Source organism: Pan paniscus, chromosome 14 (genome assembly GCF_029289425.2).
Source record: "Pan paniscus chromosome 14, NHGRI_mPanPan1-v2.0_pri, whole genome shotgun sequence".
In the NCBI taxonomy this organism is placed as follows: domain Eukaryota; kingdom Metazoa; phylum Chordata; class Mammalia; order Primates; family Hominidae; genus Pan; species Pan paniscus.
In genome coordinates this window covers 38,525,310-38,548,227 of record NC_073263.2, presented here as the reverse complement: position 1 = coordinate 38,548,227, position 22,918 = coordinate 38,525,310, and the positions used below count along the sequence as shown (strand labels likewise).

Below are 22,918 nucleotides of genomic sequence, written 5' to 3'. Positions count from 1 at the left end.
AGAGTTTAGTCTAGTGAAAAAATACAGATGAGGAAAGAGAAGGCCATTTCAATATATTCTACATTATTGGTTCTCAATTGCACATTTTTTATAGTTTAATTTCTCTGAAATTAGAATGTGATTTATAGCAAGTGGCATCTTAGATTCAAAGAGATACGTTGAAATGATCAGTGCTGTGATAGGGTTAGGGTGCTATGGAAACTCATAGGAGAGGCATCCAAATCAGCCCCACTAAATTAAATGTGAGCTGCTTGCATAATTATACTGTTAAAGGTTGTTGACCCAATAATGAAGCTGCCATTTAATTGAATTAAGGAAGAAACAGGTGAAAACAGACTGATAATCAAATATGAGGAATGACAAAGCAACAATGAGGTGGTTTCTCTGTAGTCCGGAACCACCTGGAGCACTTTTAAAAAAATACCTTTAGTTCCCCACTTGTAGAGATTCTATTCAGTGTATTGTGATAGGGGGTGCCTGGTATTTTTATTTTTTTTAATGACCTACTGGTGGTTCTTTAAGCAAGTTTGGGAAATGCTAGAATTTGTGCACAGAGAACCCAAGAGAGATCAAAGCATCAATTTTTTTTTCAAGGATCTTTATTAAGTGCCAGATTGAAGAGAGCTGGGGGACTTTCTGCCTCCAAACTTTTATTAAGAATCTTTGGACACTGGGGTAGGCACCTTTCTGACTCAGCAAAGGAACTGTCAGAAACTGAAATTGATGGATGACTATGTATGGAGTTGACAGCGGGATAGCAAAGAATACTCTGCACAAAGGCAGTTTATCACATGCAGATTAGAAGAGTAATTACTTGGGGAGGGGGTGAATTGGGTATCCCGTGCCTGGCAGAGGTAGGGCAGGAGCTGGAATTCAGCCCACTGTAGCCTAAGTTCCACGGCCAGTTGGCATGATTGTCTCCCCATTCACTTTGCTAATGACATAAAGACTCCATTCAAGTGGCCTTGGGTCACATATGTAAACACAGGCTAGTTATGGGAAAAAGAACTATTTCTCATGAGTGGTAAAACTTTGACGTGCTATGGAGAAGTATCATTGACTTAATGAATGCCACCATTTGAGTAAATTACGCCTACCATGGAGAGGAAGGGCTCATAAAAAAGCAGTGAGAAGGACTAAAACACCCCAACACTTGCCAGGCCAACCTTTTTCAGTGGGTCTTTTGGTAACATGGGATATGAACAATAAATGGTTTCCCATATGTTGTCAAACTATTCTCCAAAAACCCTATACCAGTTTAAACCTGTCCATAAGAGTATATGAGGCTACAGTTTCTTCACACCCTTTCAACATGGAAGATTTTCATTTTTTTAACTTTGCCAGTCTGGTAGACTAATTTAGCTTACATTTTAGTTTGTGTTTTTTAACAAAAAATTAATTTTTATATCAGTTGTTTGTTTTACTCATGAGTTTGATGAGTTCTTTATTAAAATTCCACTGTAGTTATTTTATTATTATATACTAATTTTACTACCAGATTTGTAGTGTGTTCTAATGTTTCATAAGGCAGGCTCCCCCTTATATATTTTTGTATTTTTATTATCGTTAGAAATCTTCCATCTGAACCTTAAGATCATTTTCTGCAACTTAAAACAGGGGTGTGTGTGTGTGTGTGTGTGTGTGTGTACAGAGAGAGAGCTATATAGTAATTTCAGAAGAACTGACATTTTTATGATAGTAAGTCTTACCATTCAGTTATGTGTATATATCTTTATATCACGTCAAGCTGGTAGTGTTTTCTTCCCCAGGGTTTATTTTATTCCTTTCAAGAAGATACTGTAGTTTTCTACATGCAGATTCTGTTCCTTAAATCTGTCTATAGAATTTAGAGATATTTTTGGTTACAATTATAAGTAGAATGTTTCATTTCTAGGTGCTTATTACTAATTACCCTCTCTTTTTTTTTTTTAAGTCTCTTGAGTTTTCTAGATAGATATAAAATAATATCAGCTGAGTTATAGTCTTACTATAAAATATTTCTTTGTTTCCTAGGCCTTATTGAGTAATAATATTGTCCTGACTTATTTTTGTTTTTATTTCATAAAAAATATTTTGCCTGTACCTTTATTTTAAACTTTTTTTCCCCTATGATTTTATTTGGTAGATTGGCTTGGTTTGTAAATTATATATAGCTGAATTTTTATTTTTAAACCTGTTAGACTTTTAATAGGAATTTTTAGTAATAATAAAAATTACACATTTGTTCTTAGTCCTTCCATTTTATTTTTATTTTCATTATTCTTCTATTCCAGTTTTGTTTTTCTTACCTTTTGCTAAATTGTATTGGTCAAATTGCCATTTTATTTTTTTAACAACTGTTCTCTCCTTGACCCCACCCAAACTTAGAAATTTTCTCTAATATTGCCAATGATTACCTTCTTATTCTTAATGGTTGTCAGTATACAAAAACTTAAAACTATTCTATATATCATTTTACTTCCATATTCTCTCCTTTTTTTTTTTTTTTTTTTTTTTTTGAGACAGAGTTTCGCTCGTTGCCCAGGATAAAGTGCAGTGGCGCAATGTCGGCTCACCACAACCTCCGCCTCCCAGGTTCAAGCAATTCTCCTGCCTCAGCCTCCCAAATAGCTGGGATTACAGGCATACCACCATGCCTGGCTAATTTTTTTTTTTTTTTTTTTTTTTGTATTTTTAGTAGAGACAGGGTTTCTCCACGTTGGTCAGGCTGGTCTCGAACTCCTCACCTCAGGCGATCTGCCTACCTCGGCCTCCCAAAGTTCTGGGATTATAGGCGTGAGCCACTGTGCCCGACCTCTCCTTTTTAAAATCAATTTGTATGTTTTGTTGGGATACTAGACATTTTTGCTTCTGATATTTAATTTCTTTAAAATTGCCTTTGATCATGACTTGTTAACTGTTTCTTCTGTTTGTTTTATTCTTTGTCTTGATGTGCCTGTTATAATTTTCTTTTGGTAGAAAATGACTTTAAGAAATTACTTCAGAAAGGACACATGTATAGAGTTGTGGATGGGAAATTTAATTCCAGATAATTTTCTTTATTGGGCACTTGGTCTCTTTCTGTAAGCTTACAAAGAAGTTTTTTTATCTTTGGATTTCAGAAATTTTACCAGTATGTTTAGGTGTGTATCTTGTCATTAATCTTTTCTGGCATTCTGTAAGTTCTTTTGATGTGAAAACTCAAGTCTTTAAAGCTTAGGAAAATTTTGTTTATGTTATTCTTTTAATTGTTGCATTTTCCTCTGCTTTTTTTCCCCTCCTCCTGCTACTCTTATTTTACATTTTCTGTATTTGCTTTCTAAGCCTATTAACCCATTCATTTATGACATCTTTTCCATTAAAAAAATTTTTTTGGCATTCTAAGTGATATTTGTTTCTTGTTTCCAACCATAGTTTAACTTTTAGTCATTTTATTTCTAATCTTTATTATTCTTTCCATTTATTAATTTGGAATCAGATTTTTATATGTAAAAGTCTTCTCTGCTTATTTCCCAGTAGTGTGTGTGTGTGTGTGTGTGTGTGTGTGTCGGGTTTTAAAAGTCCTTTTTCTTTAATTAAATCTCCATTGTTCTGGTGGTTATTTTTTGTCACCTCAGTCAAGCTCGTGAATTCCTTAAACAAGCTGTGGTTTTTCTTTGCTCACTATACCAGGGCGTGGAGGTTTCCTTTACACTGTATGCCTGTCACAGTATTGGTTTCTTGGGCAGTTATTGTCAAGCCATAAGAGGTTAAAGTTTTCTCCCTTTGTATCCTTGGCTGATGGGCTGTTTGGATAGATCGTTTCCCTTGAGGAGTGTGCTTTGCGTTGTCAGTCTCACAGGCTTCAAGTTAGCCTCAACTAGGCTAGTTCTCCATGGTAATTCCTAATATAGGGCCTTTCCCAAGCTGAGTACAGCAAATGGGCAGGACAGTTTCTTTCTGTTGGCTTGGACAATCCACAGTGAATGGCAGTGAATTCTACACTTATTCATCCAGCTGCCACCTCGCTTCTCAGTCTTCCCACTCCTGTAGGCACTGGTACTCAGAGGAGCTGTCTGTCAGGTCAGCCAATGATAGTGGTCCTCTCTGCACTACAGCTGCAGGGTACACTTTCTCCTGGATGGCACCCTCAGGCCAGCATCTTTCCAGAAAGTGTTCTTGAATACAGTATATATGTAAAATTAACAGTGTGTATTTAAAACTTGACAAGCTAAGGTGGAGATGCTAGGGGATAAAAGAGCACTCACTCATTTTCTGGTAATCCTCTTGCTCTTCAGATAGAGTAGTAAAGTATTAGTAGTAATAATAGTAGAGTTACTACTATTTTTATTTATTTTCCCATATGTATACATTTTTTTCCTAACACAGTCCATAAATATTTATATCCTGTGTTTTTCTTTTTATCCAAATATCTGTTTATTATGGTAGCAAATATTTGATTAAAGTTTAAAATGAACTTTTATTTATTTTTATATAGAGAATGAAGACCTTTCCCATCCATCAAAACCTATACAGAATCAAAGTAAGTAGCAAATTTGATCCAGAGATAACAGATATCTGTCATGGTTTGCTCTGTTATTCACTGAGAATAATTTGAGTATATTTGGAATTGTTATGTTTTAGGAAAAGTTTCTGGTTAAAGAATATAATTCATACTTGTTAAAAGTGGTTTACTAGTGTTACATATTATATACATAACATGAAATGCACGTGTTAACTGAATTTAAAATTAATCTTAGGACTTTTATACAATTTGCAAAACTTGCAGTGTAATGTAAGTACTGCGTAGCTTTGCATTCACATTCACTTTACATTCTGTGATACTGGAAACCTCATTTGTTTTTTGATATAAACACATGGGATGATAAAAATCCTTTTTGACAAATGCTAGTCAGATTCTATTTTTAGAGTTCATTATTTCAATAAGTATTATTAAGCATATCTTAATGTAGAAAAGAACAAGGGGCACCAAAGCAGAAAATGGAATTGAAAAATGAAAATGAAGTGTATCCTACATAGTGCCTCCAGATGGCAGCAGTGCTGCGACGTTTTATTTTTCCCCTAGGTGATGATCTGTGTGGTCAGGAAGGAGAGGCTTTCTTGTATGAGACAAAACTGACATCAGTTCTTGTTTAGCAAAGTAGCACAATAGCCTGACCATTGTAGTACATAGTTAGGAGTCTCAGTGGGAGAATTCCATTCCCTGAGAACAGTGCCTAGCAGGTGCTTCTCAGCTGGTAGTTTCTAAAGGAGGTAGCATAGTGGGGTGTAAAGAACACTAAGTGAAATGTCAGGACATCCAGTTTCTTATCCTGCCTCTGGCACCACCTAGTATTGTGACCTTGAACAGGTAATTTAACTCCAGTGAAAAGGAGATTGAGGAAATTTCAGCTTTTATGTTCAACTTTATTATTTTATGTTCAAATGTTTTTGAAGGGAGTAATCAGGTTAGTTGTTGTAAGTACCATTGGCAGGAATAGCATATTGTTTTCCTATGTTGTACGATGTTAGCATGATTAAGATTTTATTTTTTCCTTTTGGAACTGTATTAAGAAACAAATTAAGACAAACTAGTATAGCAGTTGAAGACGTGAGTCTGAAAGACCCAGGCTCAAGTCTTGGCTCCACCGTGTAGTAGCTGCATGATCTTTTATCCAGTTGCTTAGTCATAGCAAGCCTCAGATTGCCCATCTGTCAAATGAGGGTGTTAGTTTCTATCTCGGAGAGTTATTGTGAAGACAAGTGAAATGATGGGCCTAACTTAGCACAGGGCTTGACAGATCATGTTTTATGGTTAATAACCAAATTAGATGACTGGAAAGTGCTGTTTATTATGGTATGTGGTTGGGATTTTTTTTATTTTTGTTCGTTTCATTTTTACCTGCAAGTGCTATGATTAATAATGCGTAGCTTTTGCTTTATTAAATAAAAAGATCCAACAGAGGCTGCTATAAGTAATACTCTAGGATAGTTTGGTTTTACCTTCAGATTTGTCATTAGCTACATGATCTTCAGCATATAGTTTAATAAATAAGATAGTGATTTCTCAAATGATACCCAACACCTATGGACTTAAATACCTTTTTGGTACATTATTTACAAACATAAGATTAGGTATATATTCCTTATGCTTCTAGTTCTTATAAAAGAAATTAAGTACAAAAAACATACAAATCCATTTTTATAGGTACTGTAAGTTTAAAATGATAGCTAGTCTTTTTTTTTTTTTTTTTTTTTTTTTTTTTTTTTTTTTTTTTTTGAGACGGAGTCTCGCTCTGTCGCCCAGGCTGGAGTGCAGTGGCGCGATCTCGGCTCACTGCAAGCTCCGCCTCCCGGGTTCACGCCATTCTCCTGCCTCAGCCTCCCGAGTAGCTGGGACTACAGGCGCCCGCTACCACGCCCGGCTAATTTTTTTTTGTATTTTTAGTAGAGACGGGGTTTCACCGTGTTAGCCAGGATGGTCTCGATCTCCTGACCTCGTGATCCGCCCGCCTCGGCCTCCCAAAGTGCTGGGATTACAGGCGTGAGCCACCGCGCCCGGCCGATAGCTAGTCTTATTGAAACCAAATCACTGCCTACAACATTAATACGGTCAAGACTTAAGGACTTTTGAGTTTCAGTTTATGTACTTAAATATGACTGTCAATTTTCCAATCATATTTTTTTTCTAAAACAACTACAAAATTTGTTTAGCCCAATGTGACACCCTTTGGCCTTCACATAGTGCAAATGAATTATGTATGTGTTGTTTACCTCCATTTTCTTCCTATTGTCCCTTCCCATCTATGAGTAGCATAGTGTATTCGTTGACCATGTCAGCTTGCTTATGTCAAAAGAATCTTAATTATACATAAATTTTAAAATGTGTTAGTCCATGAAAATATTTCTCAGTTGGTTATCACTGCAACAGGAACATTCTCTGTTTACAACTGAAACAGAATTTGATGTGAGTACAGTATCAGATGATAGTTGTGTTTTTTTTTGTTTTTTTTTTTTTTTGAGACGGAGTCTCGCTCTGTCGCCCAGGCTGGAGTGCAGTGGCGCGATCTCGGCTCACTGCAAGCTCCGCCTCCCGGGTTCACGCCATTCTCCTGCCTCAGCCTCCCGAGTAGCTGGGACTACAGGCGCCCGCTACCACGCCCGGCTAATTTTTTTTTGTATTTTTAGTAGAGACGGGGTTTCACCGTGTTAGCCAGGATGGTCTCGATCTCCTGACCTCGTGATCCGCCCGCCTCGGCCTCCCAAAGTGCTGGGATTACAGGCGTGAGCCACCGCGCCCGGCCTGTGTTTATGACATTAGCTACCTAAGTCATGATATCCCTTGACACCAAGATTATCACAGGTGGGGATAGCCATTGAATACATTCAGAGGGGAGCCCACATCATCCCCCAAAATGCTTATTATTTGTAGAGTTTATCAGAATAAAAATAGCAAACTCTAGAAATAGTGTTGGGAATAGTCCTTGAGTGGGTTTGGGAACTGTAGTTTGAGGTAATTATGATATATCCAGCCCAGCAGACACTCATTAACTATGCAGATGCTGTGTTCTGTGCTAGGTACTAAGACTATAAAGATGAATTAGGCACAGCTTTTGCCCCTAAAGGAGTTGCCAGGTAAAGGTTGGGGGTTAATGTAGTGTAGAGTGGTCAGTATGAGCAAATGTATGGGGATGGGGCGGGGCAACTGTACAGATGAACAATCCGGAATATTAAATTCAACTCACAGAGTGGCAACAAACAATACTGGAGAGCTGGGCATGAATCCTGGAAAGCCTTGTATGGCCCTGCAAGGGAAGCCATGTTCTGAAAGCTCCTATGAGGGGGACTGACTTACTCTAGATAAGTAGATTGAAAGAATTAGAGGTAAAGTCAGTGCAGCAGCACTAATCACAATTAAAATAAATGCTTTAATTTTTAAAAAGTGGAAAAATATGAAAGGACACTTCGCAAGCTTCTCAAAACTTCCTGTGATTTGGAGGACTATTTTGAGCAGAGTCTAGACGACAACTGGATCTGACTGGCTCCAGAGTAAAGATCTGAGAAATGGAACCCAGCAATTTAGATATTACAAGAGCCTGTTATACTTGCCATTTTTTATTTGGTATTTGTTAAATATTACAAAAATGGTTATGCTTTTTAATTCAAAATTTGACGTTTCAGCATGATGATACATTCTTGCCTTTTTTCCCCCTTCCATATAGCATTTTTCACCCCAGCAAGTCAACTCTTTTCTCCTCATGGTTCTAATCCTTCAACACCTGCTGCAACTCCTGTTCCTACTGCATCCCCAGTCAAGGCAATTAATCATCCATCAGCATCAGCAGCTGCCACCGTTTCTGGAATGAACCTGCTGAATACTGTCCTTCCTGTGTTCCCAGGGCAGGTCTCCTCAGCTGTTCACACACCTCAGCCATCAATACCAAACCCAACAGTTATCAGAACCCCTTCATTGCCCACTGCACCTGTTACATCCATCCACAGTACAACCACCACTCCTGTTCCTTCCATTTTTTCTGGCCTAGTGTCACTGCCAGGTCCTTCTGCCACTCCTACCGCAGCCACTCCTACCCCAGGACCTACACCACGGTCCACTCTTAGTTCCAGTGAAGCATTTGCTTCTACTTCTGCACCTTTCACTAGCCTCCCCTTTTCCACCAGCTCTTCTGCTTCTACCAGCAACCCAAATTCTGCTTCATTGTCATCAGTTTTTGCAGGGCTTCCTTTGCCCTTACCACCAACATCCCAAGGCCTATCCAACCCGACTCCTGTAATTGCTGGTGGCTCTACTCCCAGCGTTGCCGGTCCACTTGGTGTGAACAGTCCTCTTTTGTCTGCGTTAAAAGGTTTTCTGACATCCAATGACACCAATTTAATCAACTCCTCTGCTTTATCCTCTGCTGTCACAAGTGGGCTGGCTTCACTATCTTCTCTTACTCTTCAGAACTCTGACTCTTCTGCTTCAGCCCCTAACAAGTGCTATGCCCCGTCAGCCATCCCTACCCCACAGAGGCCTTCCACTCCAGGGTTGGCCCTGTTCCCAGGCCTGCCGTCTCCCGTGGCTAACTCAACTTCCACTCCCCTGACATTGCCTGTACAGTCTCCTTTAGCCACTGCTGCATCAGCTTCCACGTCAGCGCCAGTTAGCTGTGGCTCCTCAGCCTCCCTTTTGCGTGGCCCCCACCCAGGTACCTCAGATCTGCATATTTCATCTACCCCTGCTGCAACAACTCTTCCTGTTATGATCAAAACTGAGCCCACAAGTCCTACTCCCTCGGCCTTCAAAGGTCCATCTCATTCTGGGAATCCCTCTCATGGTACTTTAGGTTTGTCAGGGACATTGGGCCGTGCATATACTTCAACATCCGTGCCCATCAGTTTATCTACTTGCCTTAATCCTGCATTGTCAGGTCTCTCCAGCTTGAGTACTCCTTTAAATGGTTCAAATCCTCTTTCCTCTATTTCCCTTCCACCACATGGTTCCTCCACTCCCATTGCACCAGTATTCACTGCTCTTCCTCCTTTTACTTCTTTGACCAACAATTTTCCTTTATCTGGCAACCCATCTCTTAATCCATCAGTATCTCTCCCAGGGTCATTAATAGCCACCTCATCTACCGCTGCCACCTCCACATCTCTCCCTCATCCCAGCTCAACGGCAGCTGTTCTCTCAGGGCTTTCTGCTTCAGCACCAGTCTCAGCAGCACCTTTCCCCCTCAACCTGTCCACTGCTGTTCCCTCACTTTTCTCTGTTACTCAAGGACCTCTGTCATCTTCAAATCCCTCCTACCCAGGCTTTTCTGTCTCTAATACCCCAAGCGTTACCCCTGCTCTTCCCTCATTCCCGGGGCTGCAGGCGCCCTCTACAGTCGCAGCTGTCACACCACTACCTGTGGCTGCCACAGCCCCATCCCCAGCTCCAGTCCTTCCAGGATTCGCCTCAGCATTCAGTTCCAATTTCAACTCCGCTCTTGTTGCACAAGCCGGGTATGTGGATAGTTTGGAAATAGGATAAAATTATTCTTCACCTAACTTGTAGTTCACATTTCATTTCAAGCCATCCAAATGAATGTCAAAATCTAAATGATGTTTTTCTGGGCGGAAACTTTAGCACTCAAAAATGTTTTATGAACCATGTTAAGATAAATATATAAAATATTAATGCCTGTTGATACAATGTTTGGATTTGTATTTGGTAGTTTTATTTATAAGACAGCAGAAAGGATTATATGCAAAACAGACTTACTGAATTTCGAATAATATACTTCACAGTAGAAAGATTCATATCAGGGAATGGCTGATTTTTATGGTCCTTCCAACAGAGGAATAAATTCTAAGGTTTTTGTTTTGTTTTTAACATTTTAAGATTGTATTTTACAAATATGGAAACAGTAGCTTTTATGTCTTGTCTGCAGTTAACTTGTTTTTTTGTCAATGTTTTAGTTTATCATCTGGACTTCAAGCTGCAGGCAGTTCTGTTTTTCCAGGCCTTTTGTCCCTCCCGGGTATCCCTGGGTTTCCTCAGAATCCTTCACAATCATCCTTGCAAGAATTACAGCATAATGCGGCTGCACAGTCAGCATTGTTACAGCAGGTAAGCAGCAATGGCTGGCATAAATTACATGGTAACATGTATAACTAACTTCTGTAGTGATAACATTGCAGTATCATTTGCGATATCCCAACATTGGCAAAAAATGGCTCTTAGCAGAATGCATAGAGATTTGATGATGATTAGTTCTCTCCAAATTTGCAAATTTTGCTTGTCTTCTTTCAGGAGAGTAACAGAGGTGGTAGGATATAGTCATCTGTATGAATTGTTTTTCCTTCCTGCTTATAGATTTTACTTGATAAAATTTAAGAATCTATTGATGACAGTTAAATGTTAACTTGTCTTCTGTAATTCAAGCTTAATGATTGACCATTAAAGCACATTATCTGTAGAAAACCTATTGACTTTTGAGAGAATATTAAATATTTTAATGACAATTCTATGCATCTCCTTCACCTGAAGAAATTTGAACATTTTCTTAAAAATTTTAGGTGACTGAGCAGACTTTATGGTGCCTCAGAGTTTTGTCTCGTCTTTCTTTCCTATTCTGAATATCTCTGTGTGGCATGGGTAGAAGCAAGCGCAGGCTTGAATGAACTTGGCACTCTGCTAAACCACACGCTCTTCTTTCCATCAGGTCCATTCAGCTTCGGCTCTGGAAAGCTATCCAGCTCAGCCTGATGGGTTTCCTAGTTATCCTTCAGCGCCAGGAACACCATTTTCTTTGCAACCAAGCCTGTCCCAGAGTGGGTGGCAGTGAATACTTTTAACTTTTATTCTCCTTCAGAGCAACATCAGAATTGCCTAAGAACTGCAATGAACAATCTGACAAATGTGAAGCTGGCCAAAAGTCGGAAAATGAGAATGAGGGTAATCCTGGAGAAATTGTGACAACAATTTGAAAATTGTGGTTGCATTTTAAAGTGTGAACACTCCCCTTTGTAAATATGCTGACAATAAATTGTATGGAGAATGGTATTTAAAAAGTGTTTGGAGACTTTTCACCTGTCCTATAAAATTTTGAATTGTGTATGTGATCTACATAGAAGGAATATTAAAGAGTAGATTGAACTCTTTATAGCCGAATACAGCCTTAAATATGCTTGTATAGCATCCACTGGCAGGAGTAATAGTTGTGCCTCAGACTTGGGGGTTGCATGTGGCCCTGGGGGAGTTACTACCCTTGGTATGCATGAGCGGTTCCTATTAGCATCAGTGGGAACTCAGTACTCTGTATGTATCCACAAAAGGGAACTTGAGACCCACAGTTATTCTTAATTTCTGATATTAACAACCGTACATACTGCTGAATTTAACTCAAAATATTTCAGGTAAGTGAAAGTGGTGCTTAATGTAGACTACAGAATGACTTTCAGGTGTTTTCAACTGAAAGTATATATCCAGAACTGCATCCTTATAGAAATACAAGTAAGACTTAGGATAATTTGCCTTCAAAACAGTTTTCCTAATCTCAGCAGTATCCAGTGAGTGAAGAACACTTGACTGACTCTTGGGCCACCTCTGTTACTTACTGTGCTATAGGAGCTCCTGGTGAATGTTTACAATTATGGGATGTAGTATTTCTATTTGTACTTTAAGTCAAATGCTTATATGAAATATGTGACAACAAATAGAGAAGACTGGCTCTGTTAGTAATTATGCAGTATGTACTCTATTTAAGGATCTGTGGTAGTATAACATGAGCGAATGTCATTAATTTTGGAGTAATAACTGCCACATGTGGGAGGTAGGGGAGTAAGGAGAATGAATTCCAATCTGTGATTAAAAGTGTAAACTATAGACTCTACTGTAGTACATTTCAGGATCTAGAAGTTTTACTTTTATAAAGATGGTGTCCGGAAGATGTTGCTAATGTATTTTACTTCAACATAGGGAACAAACTTTTTAAGTATATTAATAAACCTGTATGGTTAGTTTTTAACAGTTTTTTAAAATAAACTTTATGGATATGACAAATATTCTGTGTGTTTTACTAAGTGCTTGGATAGGCTTTCTAATTTTGTATACGTGCTAGAGTTAATATATTGAACATTTTTATCCAAATTTAGTTGTAACTCTGTTTATACTACTGATTGCTCATTCGTTTAAATGATATCTTAATGTAAAAGTTATAACCAACATATGAACAGACTGATTTATGTCTTTAAACACAGAATGTAAGCTATAGTTTAATCTGATACCAGTTGCTGGAAGTTGCCATTTGTTTTTCTCAAATCTATACCCATAAAACTTCTTTTAAGATTATATTGTGTTTTTTATATATGTTGACCATTCAGAAAATAATTATTGAATGAGTAGTCTTGATACAATGTGATGCCACAACAAGGTGTATTTCTGCTATCCTATGAGCCCCTTGAAAAGAGGAGCTATATCCTATTCATCTTATAGATCCCTGGCCTCACACATAATTGGCCATTCAAAGGTATATATAAAAGTGAATGTTTTTAGAATCCTTGCACTAATTCGTAGAGGCTAGTTTTATATATATGTTTCCCAACTATGTGGGATAAGTAACCTAATTCACTAAAGAATCCAAGATGTAAGTCACATAAAAAGTGGTAAATCTGAATCAAGCATCTACTATGAATACTTCTACTACCAAGTGCTAAGACAACACAAGAAGTGAGGGGAGTATCTTACTACCTGAGAGAGTCTAGAAAGATTTATCAGTGACATTAAAGTCTTAAAGAATGAGTAAGAATTATATGATTTATAAAGGCACAAAGTATGACAATAGCATAGCAATATAATATATGTGGATGGAGCATGGTAGTTTGAGGATGAAAAGCAAGAGAGGTACCTGATCATGAAAGACCTTTAAAACATGCCAAAGACCTGGGGATTTGTTCTGTGGTTAGTTTGGAAACGTATTGGAGTGCTTTAGAAAAATCACTTAGGTGGCAGCATGGAGGTTGGATTAGAGGTTATTGGAGAAACCCAAAAATGAAGATTATGAAGATTGTGTTCCTCTCTATCCCCTTTATGTGAAGGCCAGTAGTGTGTTTAAGGTTTGCAAAAGCTGTTAGTTAATTCATATAATTGATGAACTTTAAGCCTCACCATTTGATTTGCCAGATTAGTTTATATATTTATAAAATATAGTTGGTGTCAGAATTGTAGAAAAGAACTCCAAATTTAATGAGGACTTCACATTTTTGTTGTTTTTTAGAGGTGACACAACATATTGGCAAACAGTATCTAATTTGGTCAGTTACAAGGCTAAATATTGAACATTAGCAAGTAAGTTGGGAAGGGTAATCCAAATTGTCCCTGATAAAAACTCCAGCCAAATTAAATTTAAAGGAGTTTAATTGAGCAATGAATGATGCGCAAATTGGGCAGCCCCCAGAATCACAGCAGATTCACAGAGACTCAAGTGCAGCCACGTGGTGGAAGAAGATTTATAAACCAAAAAAAAGGAAACGATGTACAGAAATCGCCAGTGAGATAAAGAAACAGCTGGATTGCTTGCAGGTTGGTGCCTTATTTGAACACAATTCGAACACTTAGCAGTGGTTGAAGTATGGCCGCTGAGATTGGCCAAGATTCAGTTCCTGTTACAGGCGCATACTCCTAAATTAAGTTTTCAATTTTGTCTGACAAGCTAGATTACAGTTCATTCAGAAGGACTCAAATACAGAAGTACGGAGTCCCTCTCAGGCCATATTTAGTTTTAACATCCCCAAGATCCTTTTATTCAGATGAGGCATTAGGATAGTAAGTTTTTAAGTATCTCTGACAAAATTTTATGGTAAGAGCTAAAAGTCAGTGGTGTTTATCACTCCTAATTTGTAGAGAGGGTAATTGGAATAAACAAAAACATCCAAAAGACAAGAAGAAAGGCACAGACACGTGTAAGAAATAAGCACACGGTAAGACGTTAATTAGGCTTTCCTGTACGGTAAGTCTTCATTTGGATCATCAATAGGTTTTTGGAAACTGCGACTAAGAGAAACAGTATAATCAAACCAATTTTACCATAGGCTAATTGACGTAAGCAAAATTAAGTTCCTGTGGAATGTTTCTGGCCACAAAAACTACACCAAATGTCTAAATAAAGACCCAGAACACTTCTAATTAAACATTGAAATAAATGTGACCTAAACATACATTTAAGAAAGTAATAAAGACTAGATAATTACCCAATTTTTCGTCAGTGACTAGCGGTGGTCATGGTGGTGGGCTAAGTCAAGGAATGTGCGTACGTATCCTTTACAAAGAAAATTGTCAGGAACACCTCCTACCACCGCGGAGTTCAAAAACAATCAGAAACATGGCAGGCTCTCTGAGCGCTTAGGCACCACATCATTTATTGTCATGCATTTGTATGATTATCGTGGACTTTACAAACCTTTATTTAACAATTTGTATTCATTGATTTTCCAACGCACTTATTCCAGTTCAGGGTCACTGGTGGCTGGAGCTGATCCCTGCAGCTCAGGATGCAAGGCAGGGACCCATCCTGGACAGGACACCATCCCATCCCAGGGCACACTCACACACCAATGCTCACTCAGACTGGGACAACCTAGACACACGAGAAAACCTAACAGGCACCTTAGGATGTGGAAGAAACCAGAGTATGTGGAGACAGATGTGGGGAGAATGCAAACCATGCAGACAGAGGCCCCAGCCACTCATCTTACAATAAAACAATGTGGAACAAAAGGATGTTATATGAGGACCTCCTATATTAGAATCTCAACACTTGTAAATGGAAAGGAAGCAGTGTTGGAAGGCTTTTCTGAGTCCTGAACTTTCAGGGATGGGCCATTTTAAGGACATACAAACTCTTCCAGTAGAAAGACACTCCTCTTTCTATTGACTATGTATGACTATTGACTCTTTCTATTGACTATATATGACTATATGACCCCTCAAGTCATTCTTAAAGACCAGCTTAACCATGATACCAAAACTCAGACAAGAATAGTATGAAAAATAAAAAATACATGTCAAGCTTACTCAAGAGAATAGTACAAAACCATAAATTATTAGCAATACAAGTAGAGCATTTTTTTTTTTTTAAAAAGATGACAGACCATGATCAAGTTGTGTTTGTTTCAGGAGTGCAAGGGTAAAACAACATTAGGAAATCTAAAAGTGCAATTTGCCACGTAGAGAAAAAACATTCTTGGTCTATGCATCAAAAACATTAAACATTTGATAAAATTCAACCACCATAATGGCTAAAAAATAAAAAAAAACTCTTTGCAAACTAAGTTAAAAAAAACTTCCAAGTAAAAGAAATCTATGAAAGTATTTATGGCATACTTTATTTTTAACTATGAAATGCTAGAAATACCCCTTTAAAAGCAGATGTCAATCAAGGAAAGTAATTCAGCATTGTATCAGACATCGTAGCAAGTGTAGTAAGGTACAAAAAAAGTAAAAAGTGTAAGGATTGGAAAGGAAGATATATAAAGCAGACAATATTCAGAGGTGACAAATTATTTGAATTAATAAAGCTTAGTGAGATTCAGATTCATTATATTCAAAGGTCAGTTGCATTTTCAAACATGAGCAACAGTATCAATACCATGCTCTTTTCTTTTAGTTTTGGTTTTTCTTTTTTGAGGCAGAGTCTCCCTCTGTCACCTAGGCTGGAGTGTAGTGAAGTGATCACAGCTCACTGCAGCCTGGACCTCCCTGGGTCAGGTAATCTTCCCACCTCAGCCTCTTGAGTAGCTGGCACTACAGGTGCACACCACCATGGCTGACTAATTTTATTTATTTATTTATTTTTGTATTTTTTGTAGAGAAATGGTTTTGCCATGTTGCCCAGGCTAGTCTTGAAATCCTGGGCTCAGGCAATCCACCCACCTTGTCCTCCCAAAGTGCTGAGATTACAGGCATGAGCCATCATGCCTGGCTAGTACGCTCTTTTCAAAAGAAGAAAACAGTGACATGTCACCTAGTAACAAATCCTACAAAAGATGAGTAATAATTTTATGGTGAAATTGTTTTTAAACTTCATAAGCATCATTAAAGGAAACCTACTTAGGCCAGGTGCAGTGGCTCACGCCTGTAATGCCAGCACTTTGGGAGGCTGAGGCGGGCGGATCACAAGGTCAGGAGATCTAGACCATCTTGGCTAACACGGTGAAACCCCGTCTCTACTAAAAAATACAAAAAAAAATTAGCCGGGCATGGTGGCAGGGGCCTGTAGTCCCAGCTACTTGGGAGGCTGAGGCAGGAGAATGGTGGGAACCCGGGAGGCGGAGCTTGCAGTGAGCCGAGATTGTGCCATTGCACTCCAGCCTGGGCAACAGAGCAAGACTCTATCTCAAGAAAAAAAAAAAAAAAAAGAAAACCTACTTAAATGGAGAATACACAGTGATCATATTTATGAATCATAGCCTTAGAATATAAAATCTCTCAGTCTCCAAATTTCACACCATTCCAATCAAAATCCCAACGTTTTAAATAAGTTTTATGAACTTATTCTAAAATGTATGGGTGACCAGAGGATGAAAAATAGCCAAAATTCTTCTGAAGAGAATGAATAAAGCAGAAGGACTTTCTCCACTAATTATCAAGGCTTGATATTTCAGTCTTCAAGACCTTAGGAAGGGAAGGATTTTTAAACAAGGCACACCAGGCATTAAATATATTGAAATTTTATATATTTGATATCAAACACATCATTAAAAAGGTGAAAAAATAAGTGACAACTGGAAAAATATATTTGCCACTTATGTGCTGTCAAGTATCAAATATTCATAAGTACATATAATGTATAAAGTGTATATACATGCCCACACATTGTGTAGGTGTGCATATATTTATATACAGGTTGAATATTCCTAATCCAAAAATCAGAAAATCTGAAATCTGAAACACTCCAAAATCCAAAACTTTGAGCACCAACATGACACCATAAGTGCACTCTTTCACACCTGGTCTCATGGACAGGTCACAGTCAGAATCCAGTCACACAATGCAGTTTATTCAGCATCCGCAAGGGGAAAAAGACCTTCCCAGCCTTTTTCAGCTACGATGTTATCTTTTCCATGCATCCTGAGTCCCCACTCAAACATACCCACAAAGGGTGATAAAAATAGCACATGTGCAGGCCAGACACACTGAAGGCAGGCTCTCCATCATGCCCCACAGGAAGCCAAGTCCTGTGGACATGACTCACTTATTCTCTGCTCTGTGGTGTAAAGATACCATAAAAATGTCAAAAAGACCTGTAGACACCCTTATAAGTAATAAGAAAATAAGGAAGCACTTATGTTTATCTATAGTTTGATAGAAAACCAAGCTGTTGGAGGAAGTGGACAGTGGCATAAGTGTGGTATATCTTTCAGAAGAGTATGTCATTGGAATGACCACCATATATGATCTGCAGAAACAGAAGGATAAACTGTTGAAGTTCTATGCTAAAGGTGATGAACAGAAGTGAATCAAAAATAGAAAAACACTACATACAGCTAAAAATGAAGATCTCAATTGTGTATTGGAAGAGTTGATTCATCAGTGTTACAGTAAACATATGTTGCTTAATGGTATGCTGATCATGAAACAAGCAAAGATTGATCATGATAAACTGAAAATTGACGGGAACCATGAATACGTGACAGGCTGGTTGCAGAAATTTAACACAAGACATGGCATTGCATTTTTAAACCTTTGTGGTGATAAGGCATCTACTGGTCACAGGTCAGTGAAGAAATTCATTAATGAGTTTGTCAGGGTCATCACCGATCAAAATCTGATGCCAAAACAAGCCTATGCTGCTGATGAACATCACTGTTTTGTCCTTATTGCCCTGGAAAGACACTGACTACAGCTGATGAGGCAGCCCCTACAGGCATTAAGGATGCCAAGGACAGAATATCTGTGCTGGGATATGCTAATGCAGCAGACACACATAAGGGTACACTTGCTGTGATAGGCAAAAGCCTGCATCCCTGGCTGTTTCCAAGAAATTAATTTCTTACCTGTCTATTATTCTGACAAAAAAAAAAAAGTCATGGACAATCAGGGACTGCTTTTCTGACTGGCTTCACAGACATTTTATATCAGCAGCTCTTGCTCACTGCAAGGAAGCTAGGCTGGATGATGACCACAAGAATTTTTTATTCCTTGATAGCTATTCTGCTCATTCTCCAAATGAAATTCTCGTCAAAAATGTTTATGTCATGTACTTTCCCCAAAATGTGACTTCATTAACTCATTAGCTATGTGACCAGAGCATTCTTAGATAAACGAAGAGTGAAAATGAAAACACTTTCTGGACCAGTATGCTAGCAGCAGTGAATGGAGGCTATGCGTGTGGAAGGTTTTCAACATGGTTTTATCATGACAGATACCATATATGCTGTTGCATTCTCTTGAAACACAGAACTAAGGCCACAGTGGTACATGCCTGGCACAGCCTCTGGCCTGTGACTACATTCAATGAAGGTGACGAACAAGATGGAGACTTTGAAGGATTCCACATGTCAAATGAGAAAAAAAAAGTCTGACCTCCTTATATATGCAAAAAAAATTATTTCAGAGTCTATCAATAAACTGGAAGAAATTGATATTAAAGAAGTTTGTACCTTCAATAATGAGGCTCCAGTTGTTTATTCATTGATGGATTGTGAAATAGCCAAAATGATTTTGAATCAAGGTTATCGTGATATTAGTGATGATGAAGATGATGTTGTTAATACTGCAAAAAAGTGCCTCTAGACAACATGATGAAAATGTGTGATGGGCTTAGTGAAGGAGTAGAGCAGCATGCATTTATAACAGAACAGGAAATAATGTAAGTTTATAAAATCCAAGAGAGACATCTAAGACAAAAACTGTTAATGAGGCAGATGACTCTGGAGGAAATCGTTTAAAAGGCCTTCCAGCAGGATGACTCCTCATCCCTGGAGGACCCACGCTTCTGATGTTTCTTCCCACCTAAAAAAAATAAAATACAGTCTATTGTAGCCTTTTAATCAAAACACAAACCCAGCATCATAGCTAGAGGTTGAAAGCCTGCCGTCGTTTGCTTGTTGTTGCTGCTGTTTAACAGCTGAGCCAGGTATTCTGGTGATGCTACTGTGCTGCTACACAAATTATTTGTTCACTGTGTTAACGGGGTGTCATAGCTTTTATTGTTAAGTACTTATGTGTGAATAAGCATAAGAAAATGATTGCTTATTGGTAGCGTAGAAATTCAGTCAAGAATGATGATCATGCCAAAAAACCACAGACTGTCCACATGAGTTCAATGTACACAAACTTCGTTCCATATAAAATTATTAAGTCTTGTACAAAGTTGCCTTCGGGCTATGTGTATAAGGCGTATATGAAACATAAATGAATTGAATGCTTAGATTTGGGTGCCAACCCCCAAGATAACTCATGTGTACTCAAATATTCTAAAATCCAAAATCTGAAACACTTCTAAGTCCTAAGCATTTTGGATAAGAAGTACTCGACGTGTATATAGCAAGTATACATGAAGACTACTTATTAAATTTGCAAGAAGCCCAAAATAGGAGCAAAGGGCATGTATGTGCAACTCACAAAGGAGAAAACACAAATTGTAAATAACCATGTGTAACTTGTTCTGCCTTATTAAAACTCTGGGAAATCTAAAATCAGATTATAATGAAATACTATTTCACACTGACCAGATAGTCAAGTATGAACAAGTGCCGTCAATGATTTGGAACAAAAGGAATACTTGTACACGACTAGTAAGATTAAATTGACATAAACTACTTTGGAAAATATTTTTACAAAGTTGTTTACAATAATCTTGTAAAGTTGAACATAAAATATAACAGTGTCATTTCCAGATGTATATATCTGGATTTTAGGGCCTTAGAGAAACTCTTGCATGTATACACAACCAGAAGATATGCACAAAACATTCATGATAGTATCATTTGTAATAATGAAAACCTAAAAGTATCCAAATAAATAAGTGAACTATGGCCCATTTACACTTCGATGTCTTAAATAGCGCTAAAAATTAAAGAGCAATAGCTTCCTGCAACATAATATGGAATGTCAAAGGAAATTGCAGAGCACTCATGAGTTTTTTTTTTTTTTTTTTGAGATGGAGTCTCACTCTGTTGCCAGGCTGGAGTGCAGTGGCAAAATCTTGGCTCACTGCAACCTCTGACTCCCTGGTTCAAGTGATTCTCTTGCCTCAGCCTCCTGAGTAGCTGGGATTACAGGCACACATCACCATGCCCAGCTAATTCCTGTATTTTTAGTAGAGACGAGGTTTCACCATGTTGGCCAGGATGGTCTCGATCTCCTGACCTCATGATCCGCCCGCCTCGGCCTCCCAAAGTGGTGGGATTACAGGCATGAGCCACCGCCCCCAGCCTACATGGGTATTTTTTAAAAAGGCAAAAGCAAAACTAAATCATAAGTGTTTTAGAAATGTAAATATATAATTTAAAAAGTTCTATTTTAAAAGCAAGAGAATAATCAACAAAATTATAAATTACGGTTTTAGAGAGGTGAGGAGGAGACCCAGGAGGAATATGCAAGTAGTTTCAATGGTATTGGTAATATTCTAGTGGTGCTGTTGTGTGGTATATTGATGGTTGTTTACTTTATTCAGCAAATACATACATTTTAAATATATCAACAGTATTCCATAATACAAATGCCTTAATTCAATAGATTTCGTTCTAACGTATAGAATATTTAACTGGGGGACGTCCAGATAGAGATGTTTCATCAGCTGATAGTTAAAAATATTTATTATTCTGAAGAGAGGTATAAGCCAGATTTGCAGCTTGGGGAGTTATCACTATAAATATCTTTACAGATTTGGAGACCGAATTTCTCATTTAAAAATGTGAGAATTCGGCAGGGCGTGGCTCACGCCTGTAATCCCAGCACTTTGGGAGGCCGAGGTGGGTGGATTGCCTGAGGTCAGGAGTTAGAGACCAGTCTGGCCAACATGGTGAAACCCCGTCTCTACTAAAAATACATAAAAATTAGCCGGGCGTGGCGGCGTGCGTCTGTAATCCCAGCTACTTGGGAGGCTGAGGCAGGGGAATTGCTTGAACCAGGAAGGCAGAGGTTGCAGTGGGCCGAGATTGGGCCACTGCACTCCAGCCTAGGTGACAGAGCGAGACTCCATCTCAAAAAAAAAAAGAAAAAAATAAAGTGGGAATTCAAGAATTGAATAAATGAGAATGGATAAGTTAGAATGTATGATGTATATTCGTAAAACAGTTAAAGAGATCAGAGAACTTCAATTTAAAGAAAAGGGCATGTTTTCTTAAGAGAGCAGCCACCATCCTGGAACACCTGGATACATCTTAGCAAGAAAGGATGGTGGGTGATGTCTGAAACCAGAAGCTTAGGAAAGGAAACAGGTGGAAGTCTAGAAAGGATTGTCTCAAGAGAGGGTTTGTGCTATAAGGTGAACATTCAGGGAAAAAAATATATACATACTTAAGGACACATATCCTGTATGTCAAGAGTGGGAATAGAATTAGGCCTTTTAAAAGCATAGCTGTCTTCAGCCAGGGTCATTGGCTCATGCCTGTAATCCCAGCACTTTGGAAGTCTGAGTTGGGTGGATCGCTTGAGGCCTGGAGTTCAAGACGAGCCTGGGCAACATGGCAAAACCCCATCTCTACTAAAAACACAAAACTTAGCTGGGCATGGTGGCACATGCCTGTAATCCCAGCTACTTGGGAGGCTGAGGCATCAGAGAATCGCTTGACCCCTGGCGCAGGGGGAGCGGAGGTTGCAGTGAGCCGAGATTGCACCACTGCACTCCAGGCTGGGTGACAGAGAGACTCCATCTCAAAATAAATAAATAAATAAATAAATAAATAAATAAATAAATAAATAAATAAAATAAAAAGCTGTCCTCATCTCAGTACTTTCACTAGTGCAGAAATTGATAAAATGAAAATGCAGAAACACTGAAAAGTCTTCATCTGAAGCATCTTCCAGAAATTCCCGTATCCTCCTTTCCCATGATAAGTGAAAGAACGTCCGCAGATAATAATAATTCATCCACTGGGCTTACTAATTTATATTTTACAGAAAAAGAAGTAGGAAACTTGAAAATGAGCTCATGTTTCATTTCCTGAGGCCCTGCTATGAGGATTCAGTTTGTCGTAGGTGCTCATTGCTTGCTGAAACCCTTCTTGCTTTCTAGGCTGAGACATTTGAAACTTTCTTTAGGAAAAAGAAAAACAGTTGCTTAGTCATCTTCCAAAGGGATGGACCATAGCAAGCACTCTTGAGGCTCTTTGTAGCGGCTCCCAGGGAATAATTATTGTTTCTGTTGTTTTGAACCTTCCATCTCAGTGACTGGCAGTGCTAGCATAAATGGTATTTGGCTAATATTAAGAGAAAACGTATTTAGAAATAAGCTAAACTAGCACCTCCAGA

The 22,918-nt window shown here is 38.4% G+C and overlaps 1 protein-coding gene across 2 annotated transcripts in view; it reads left to right on the top strand.

The window, feature by feature from the left end:
• Positions 1–12,505, top strand: part of PROSER1 (proline and serine rich 1) — a 28,508-nt gene extending 16,003 nt beyond the window's left edge. For both annotated transcript variants that reach the window (XM_003806910.5, XM_034936617.3), the window contains 4 exons: positions 4,457–4,501; positions 8,181–9,963; positions 10,420–10,570; positions 11,166–12,505. In XM_003806910.5, coding sequence (XP_003806958.2) covers positions 4,457–4,501; positions 8,181–9,963; positions 10,420–10,570; positions 11,166–11,288 — 2,102 coding nt within the window. In that variant the 3' untranslated portion in view covers positions 11,289–12,505. The remainder of the gene's footprint in view (positions 1–4,456; positions 4,502–8,180; positions 9,964–10,419; positions 10,571–11,165) is intronic.
• Positions 12,506–22,918: the final 10,413 nt, after the last annotated feature.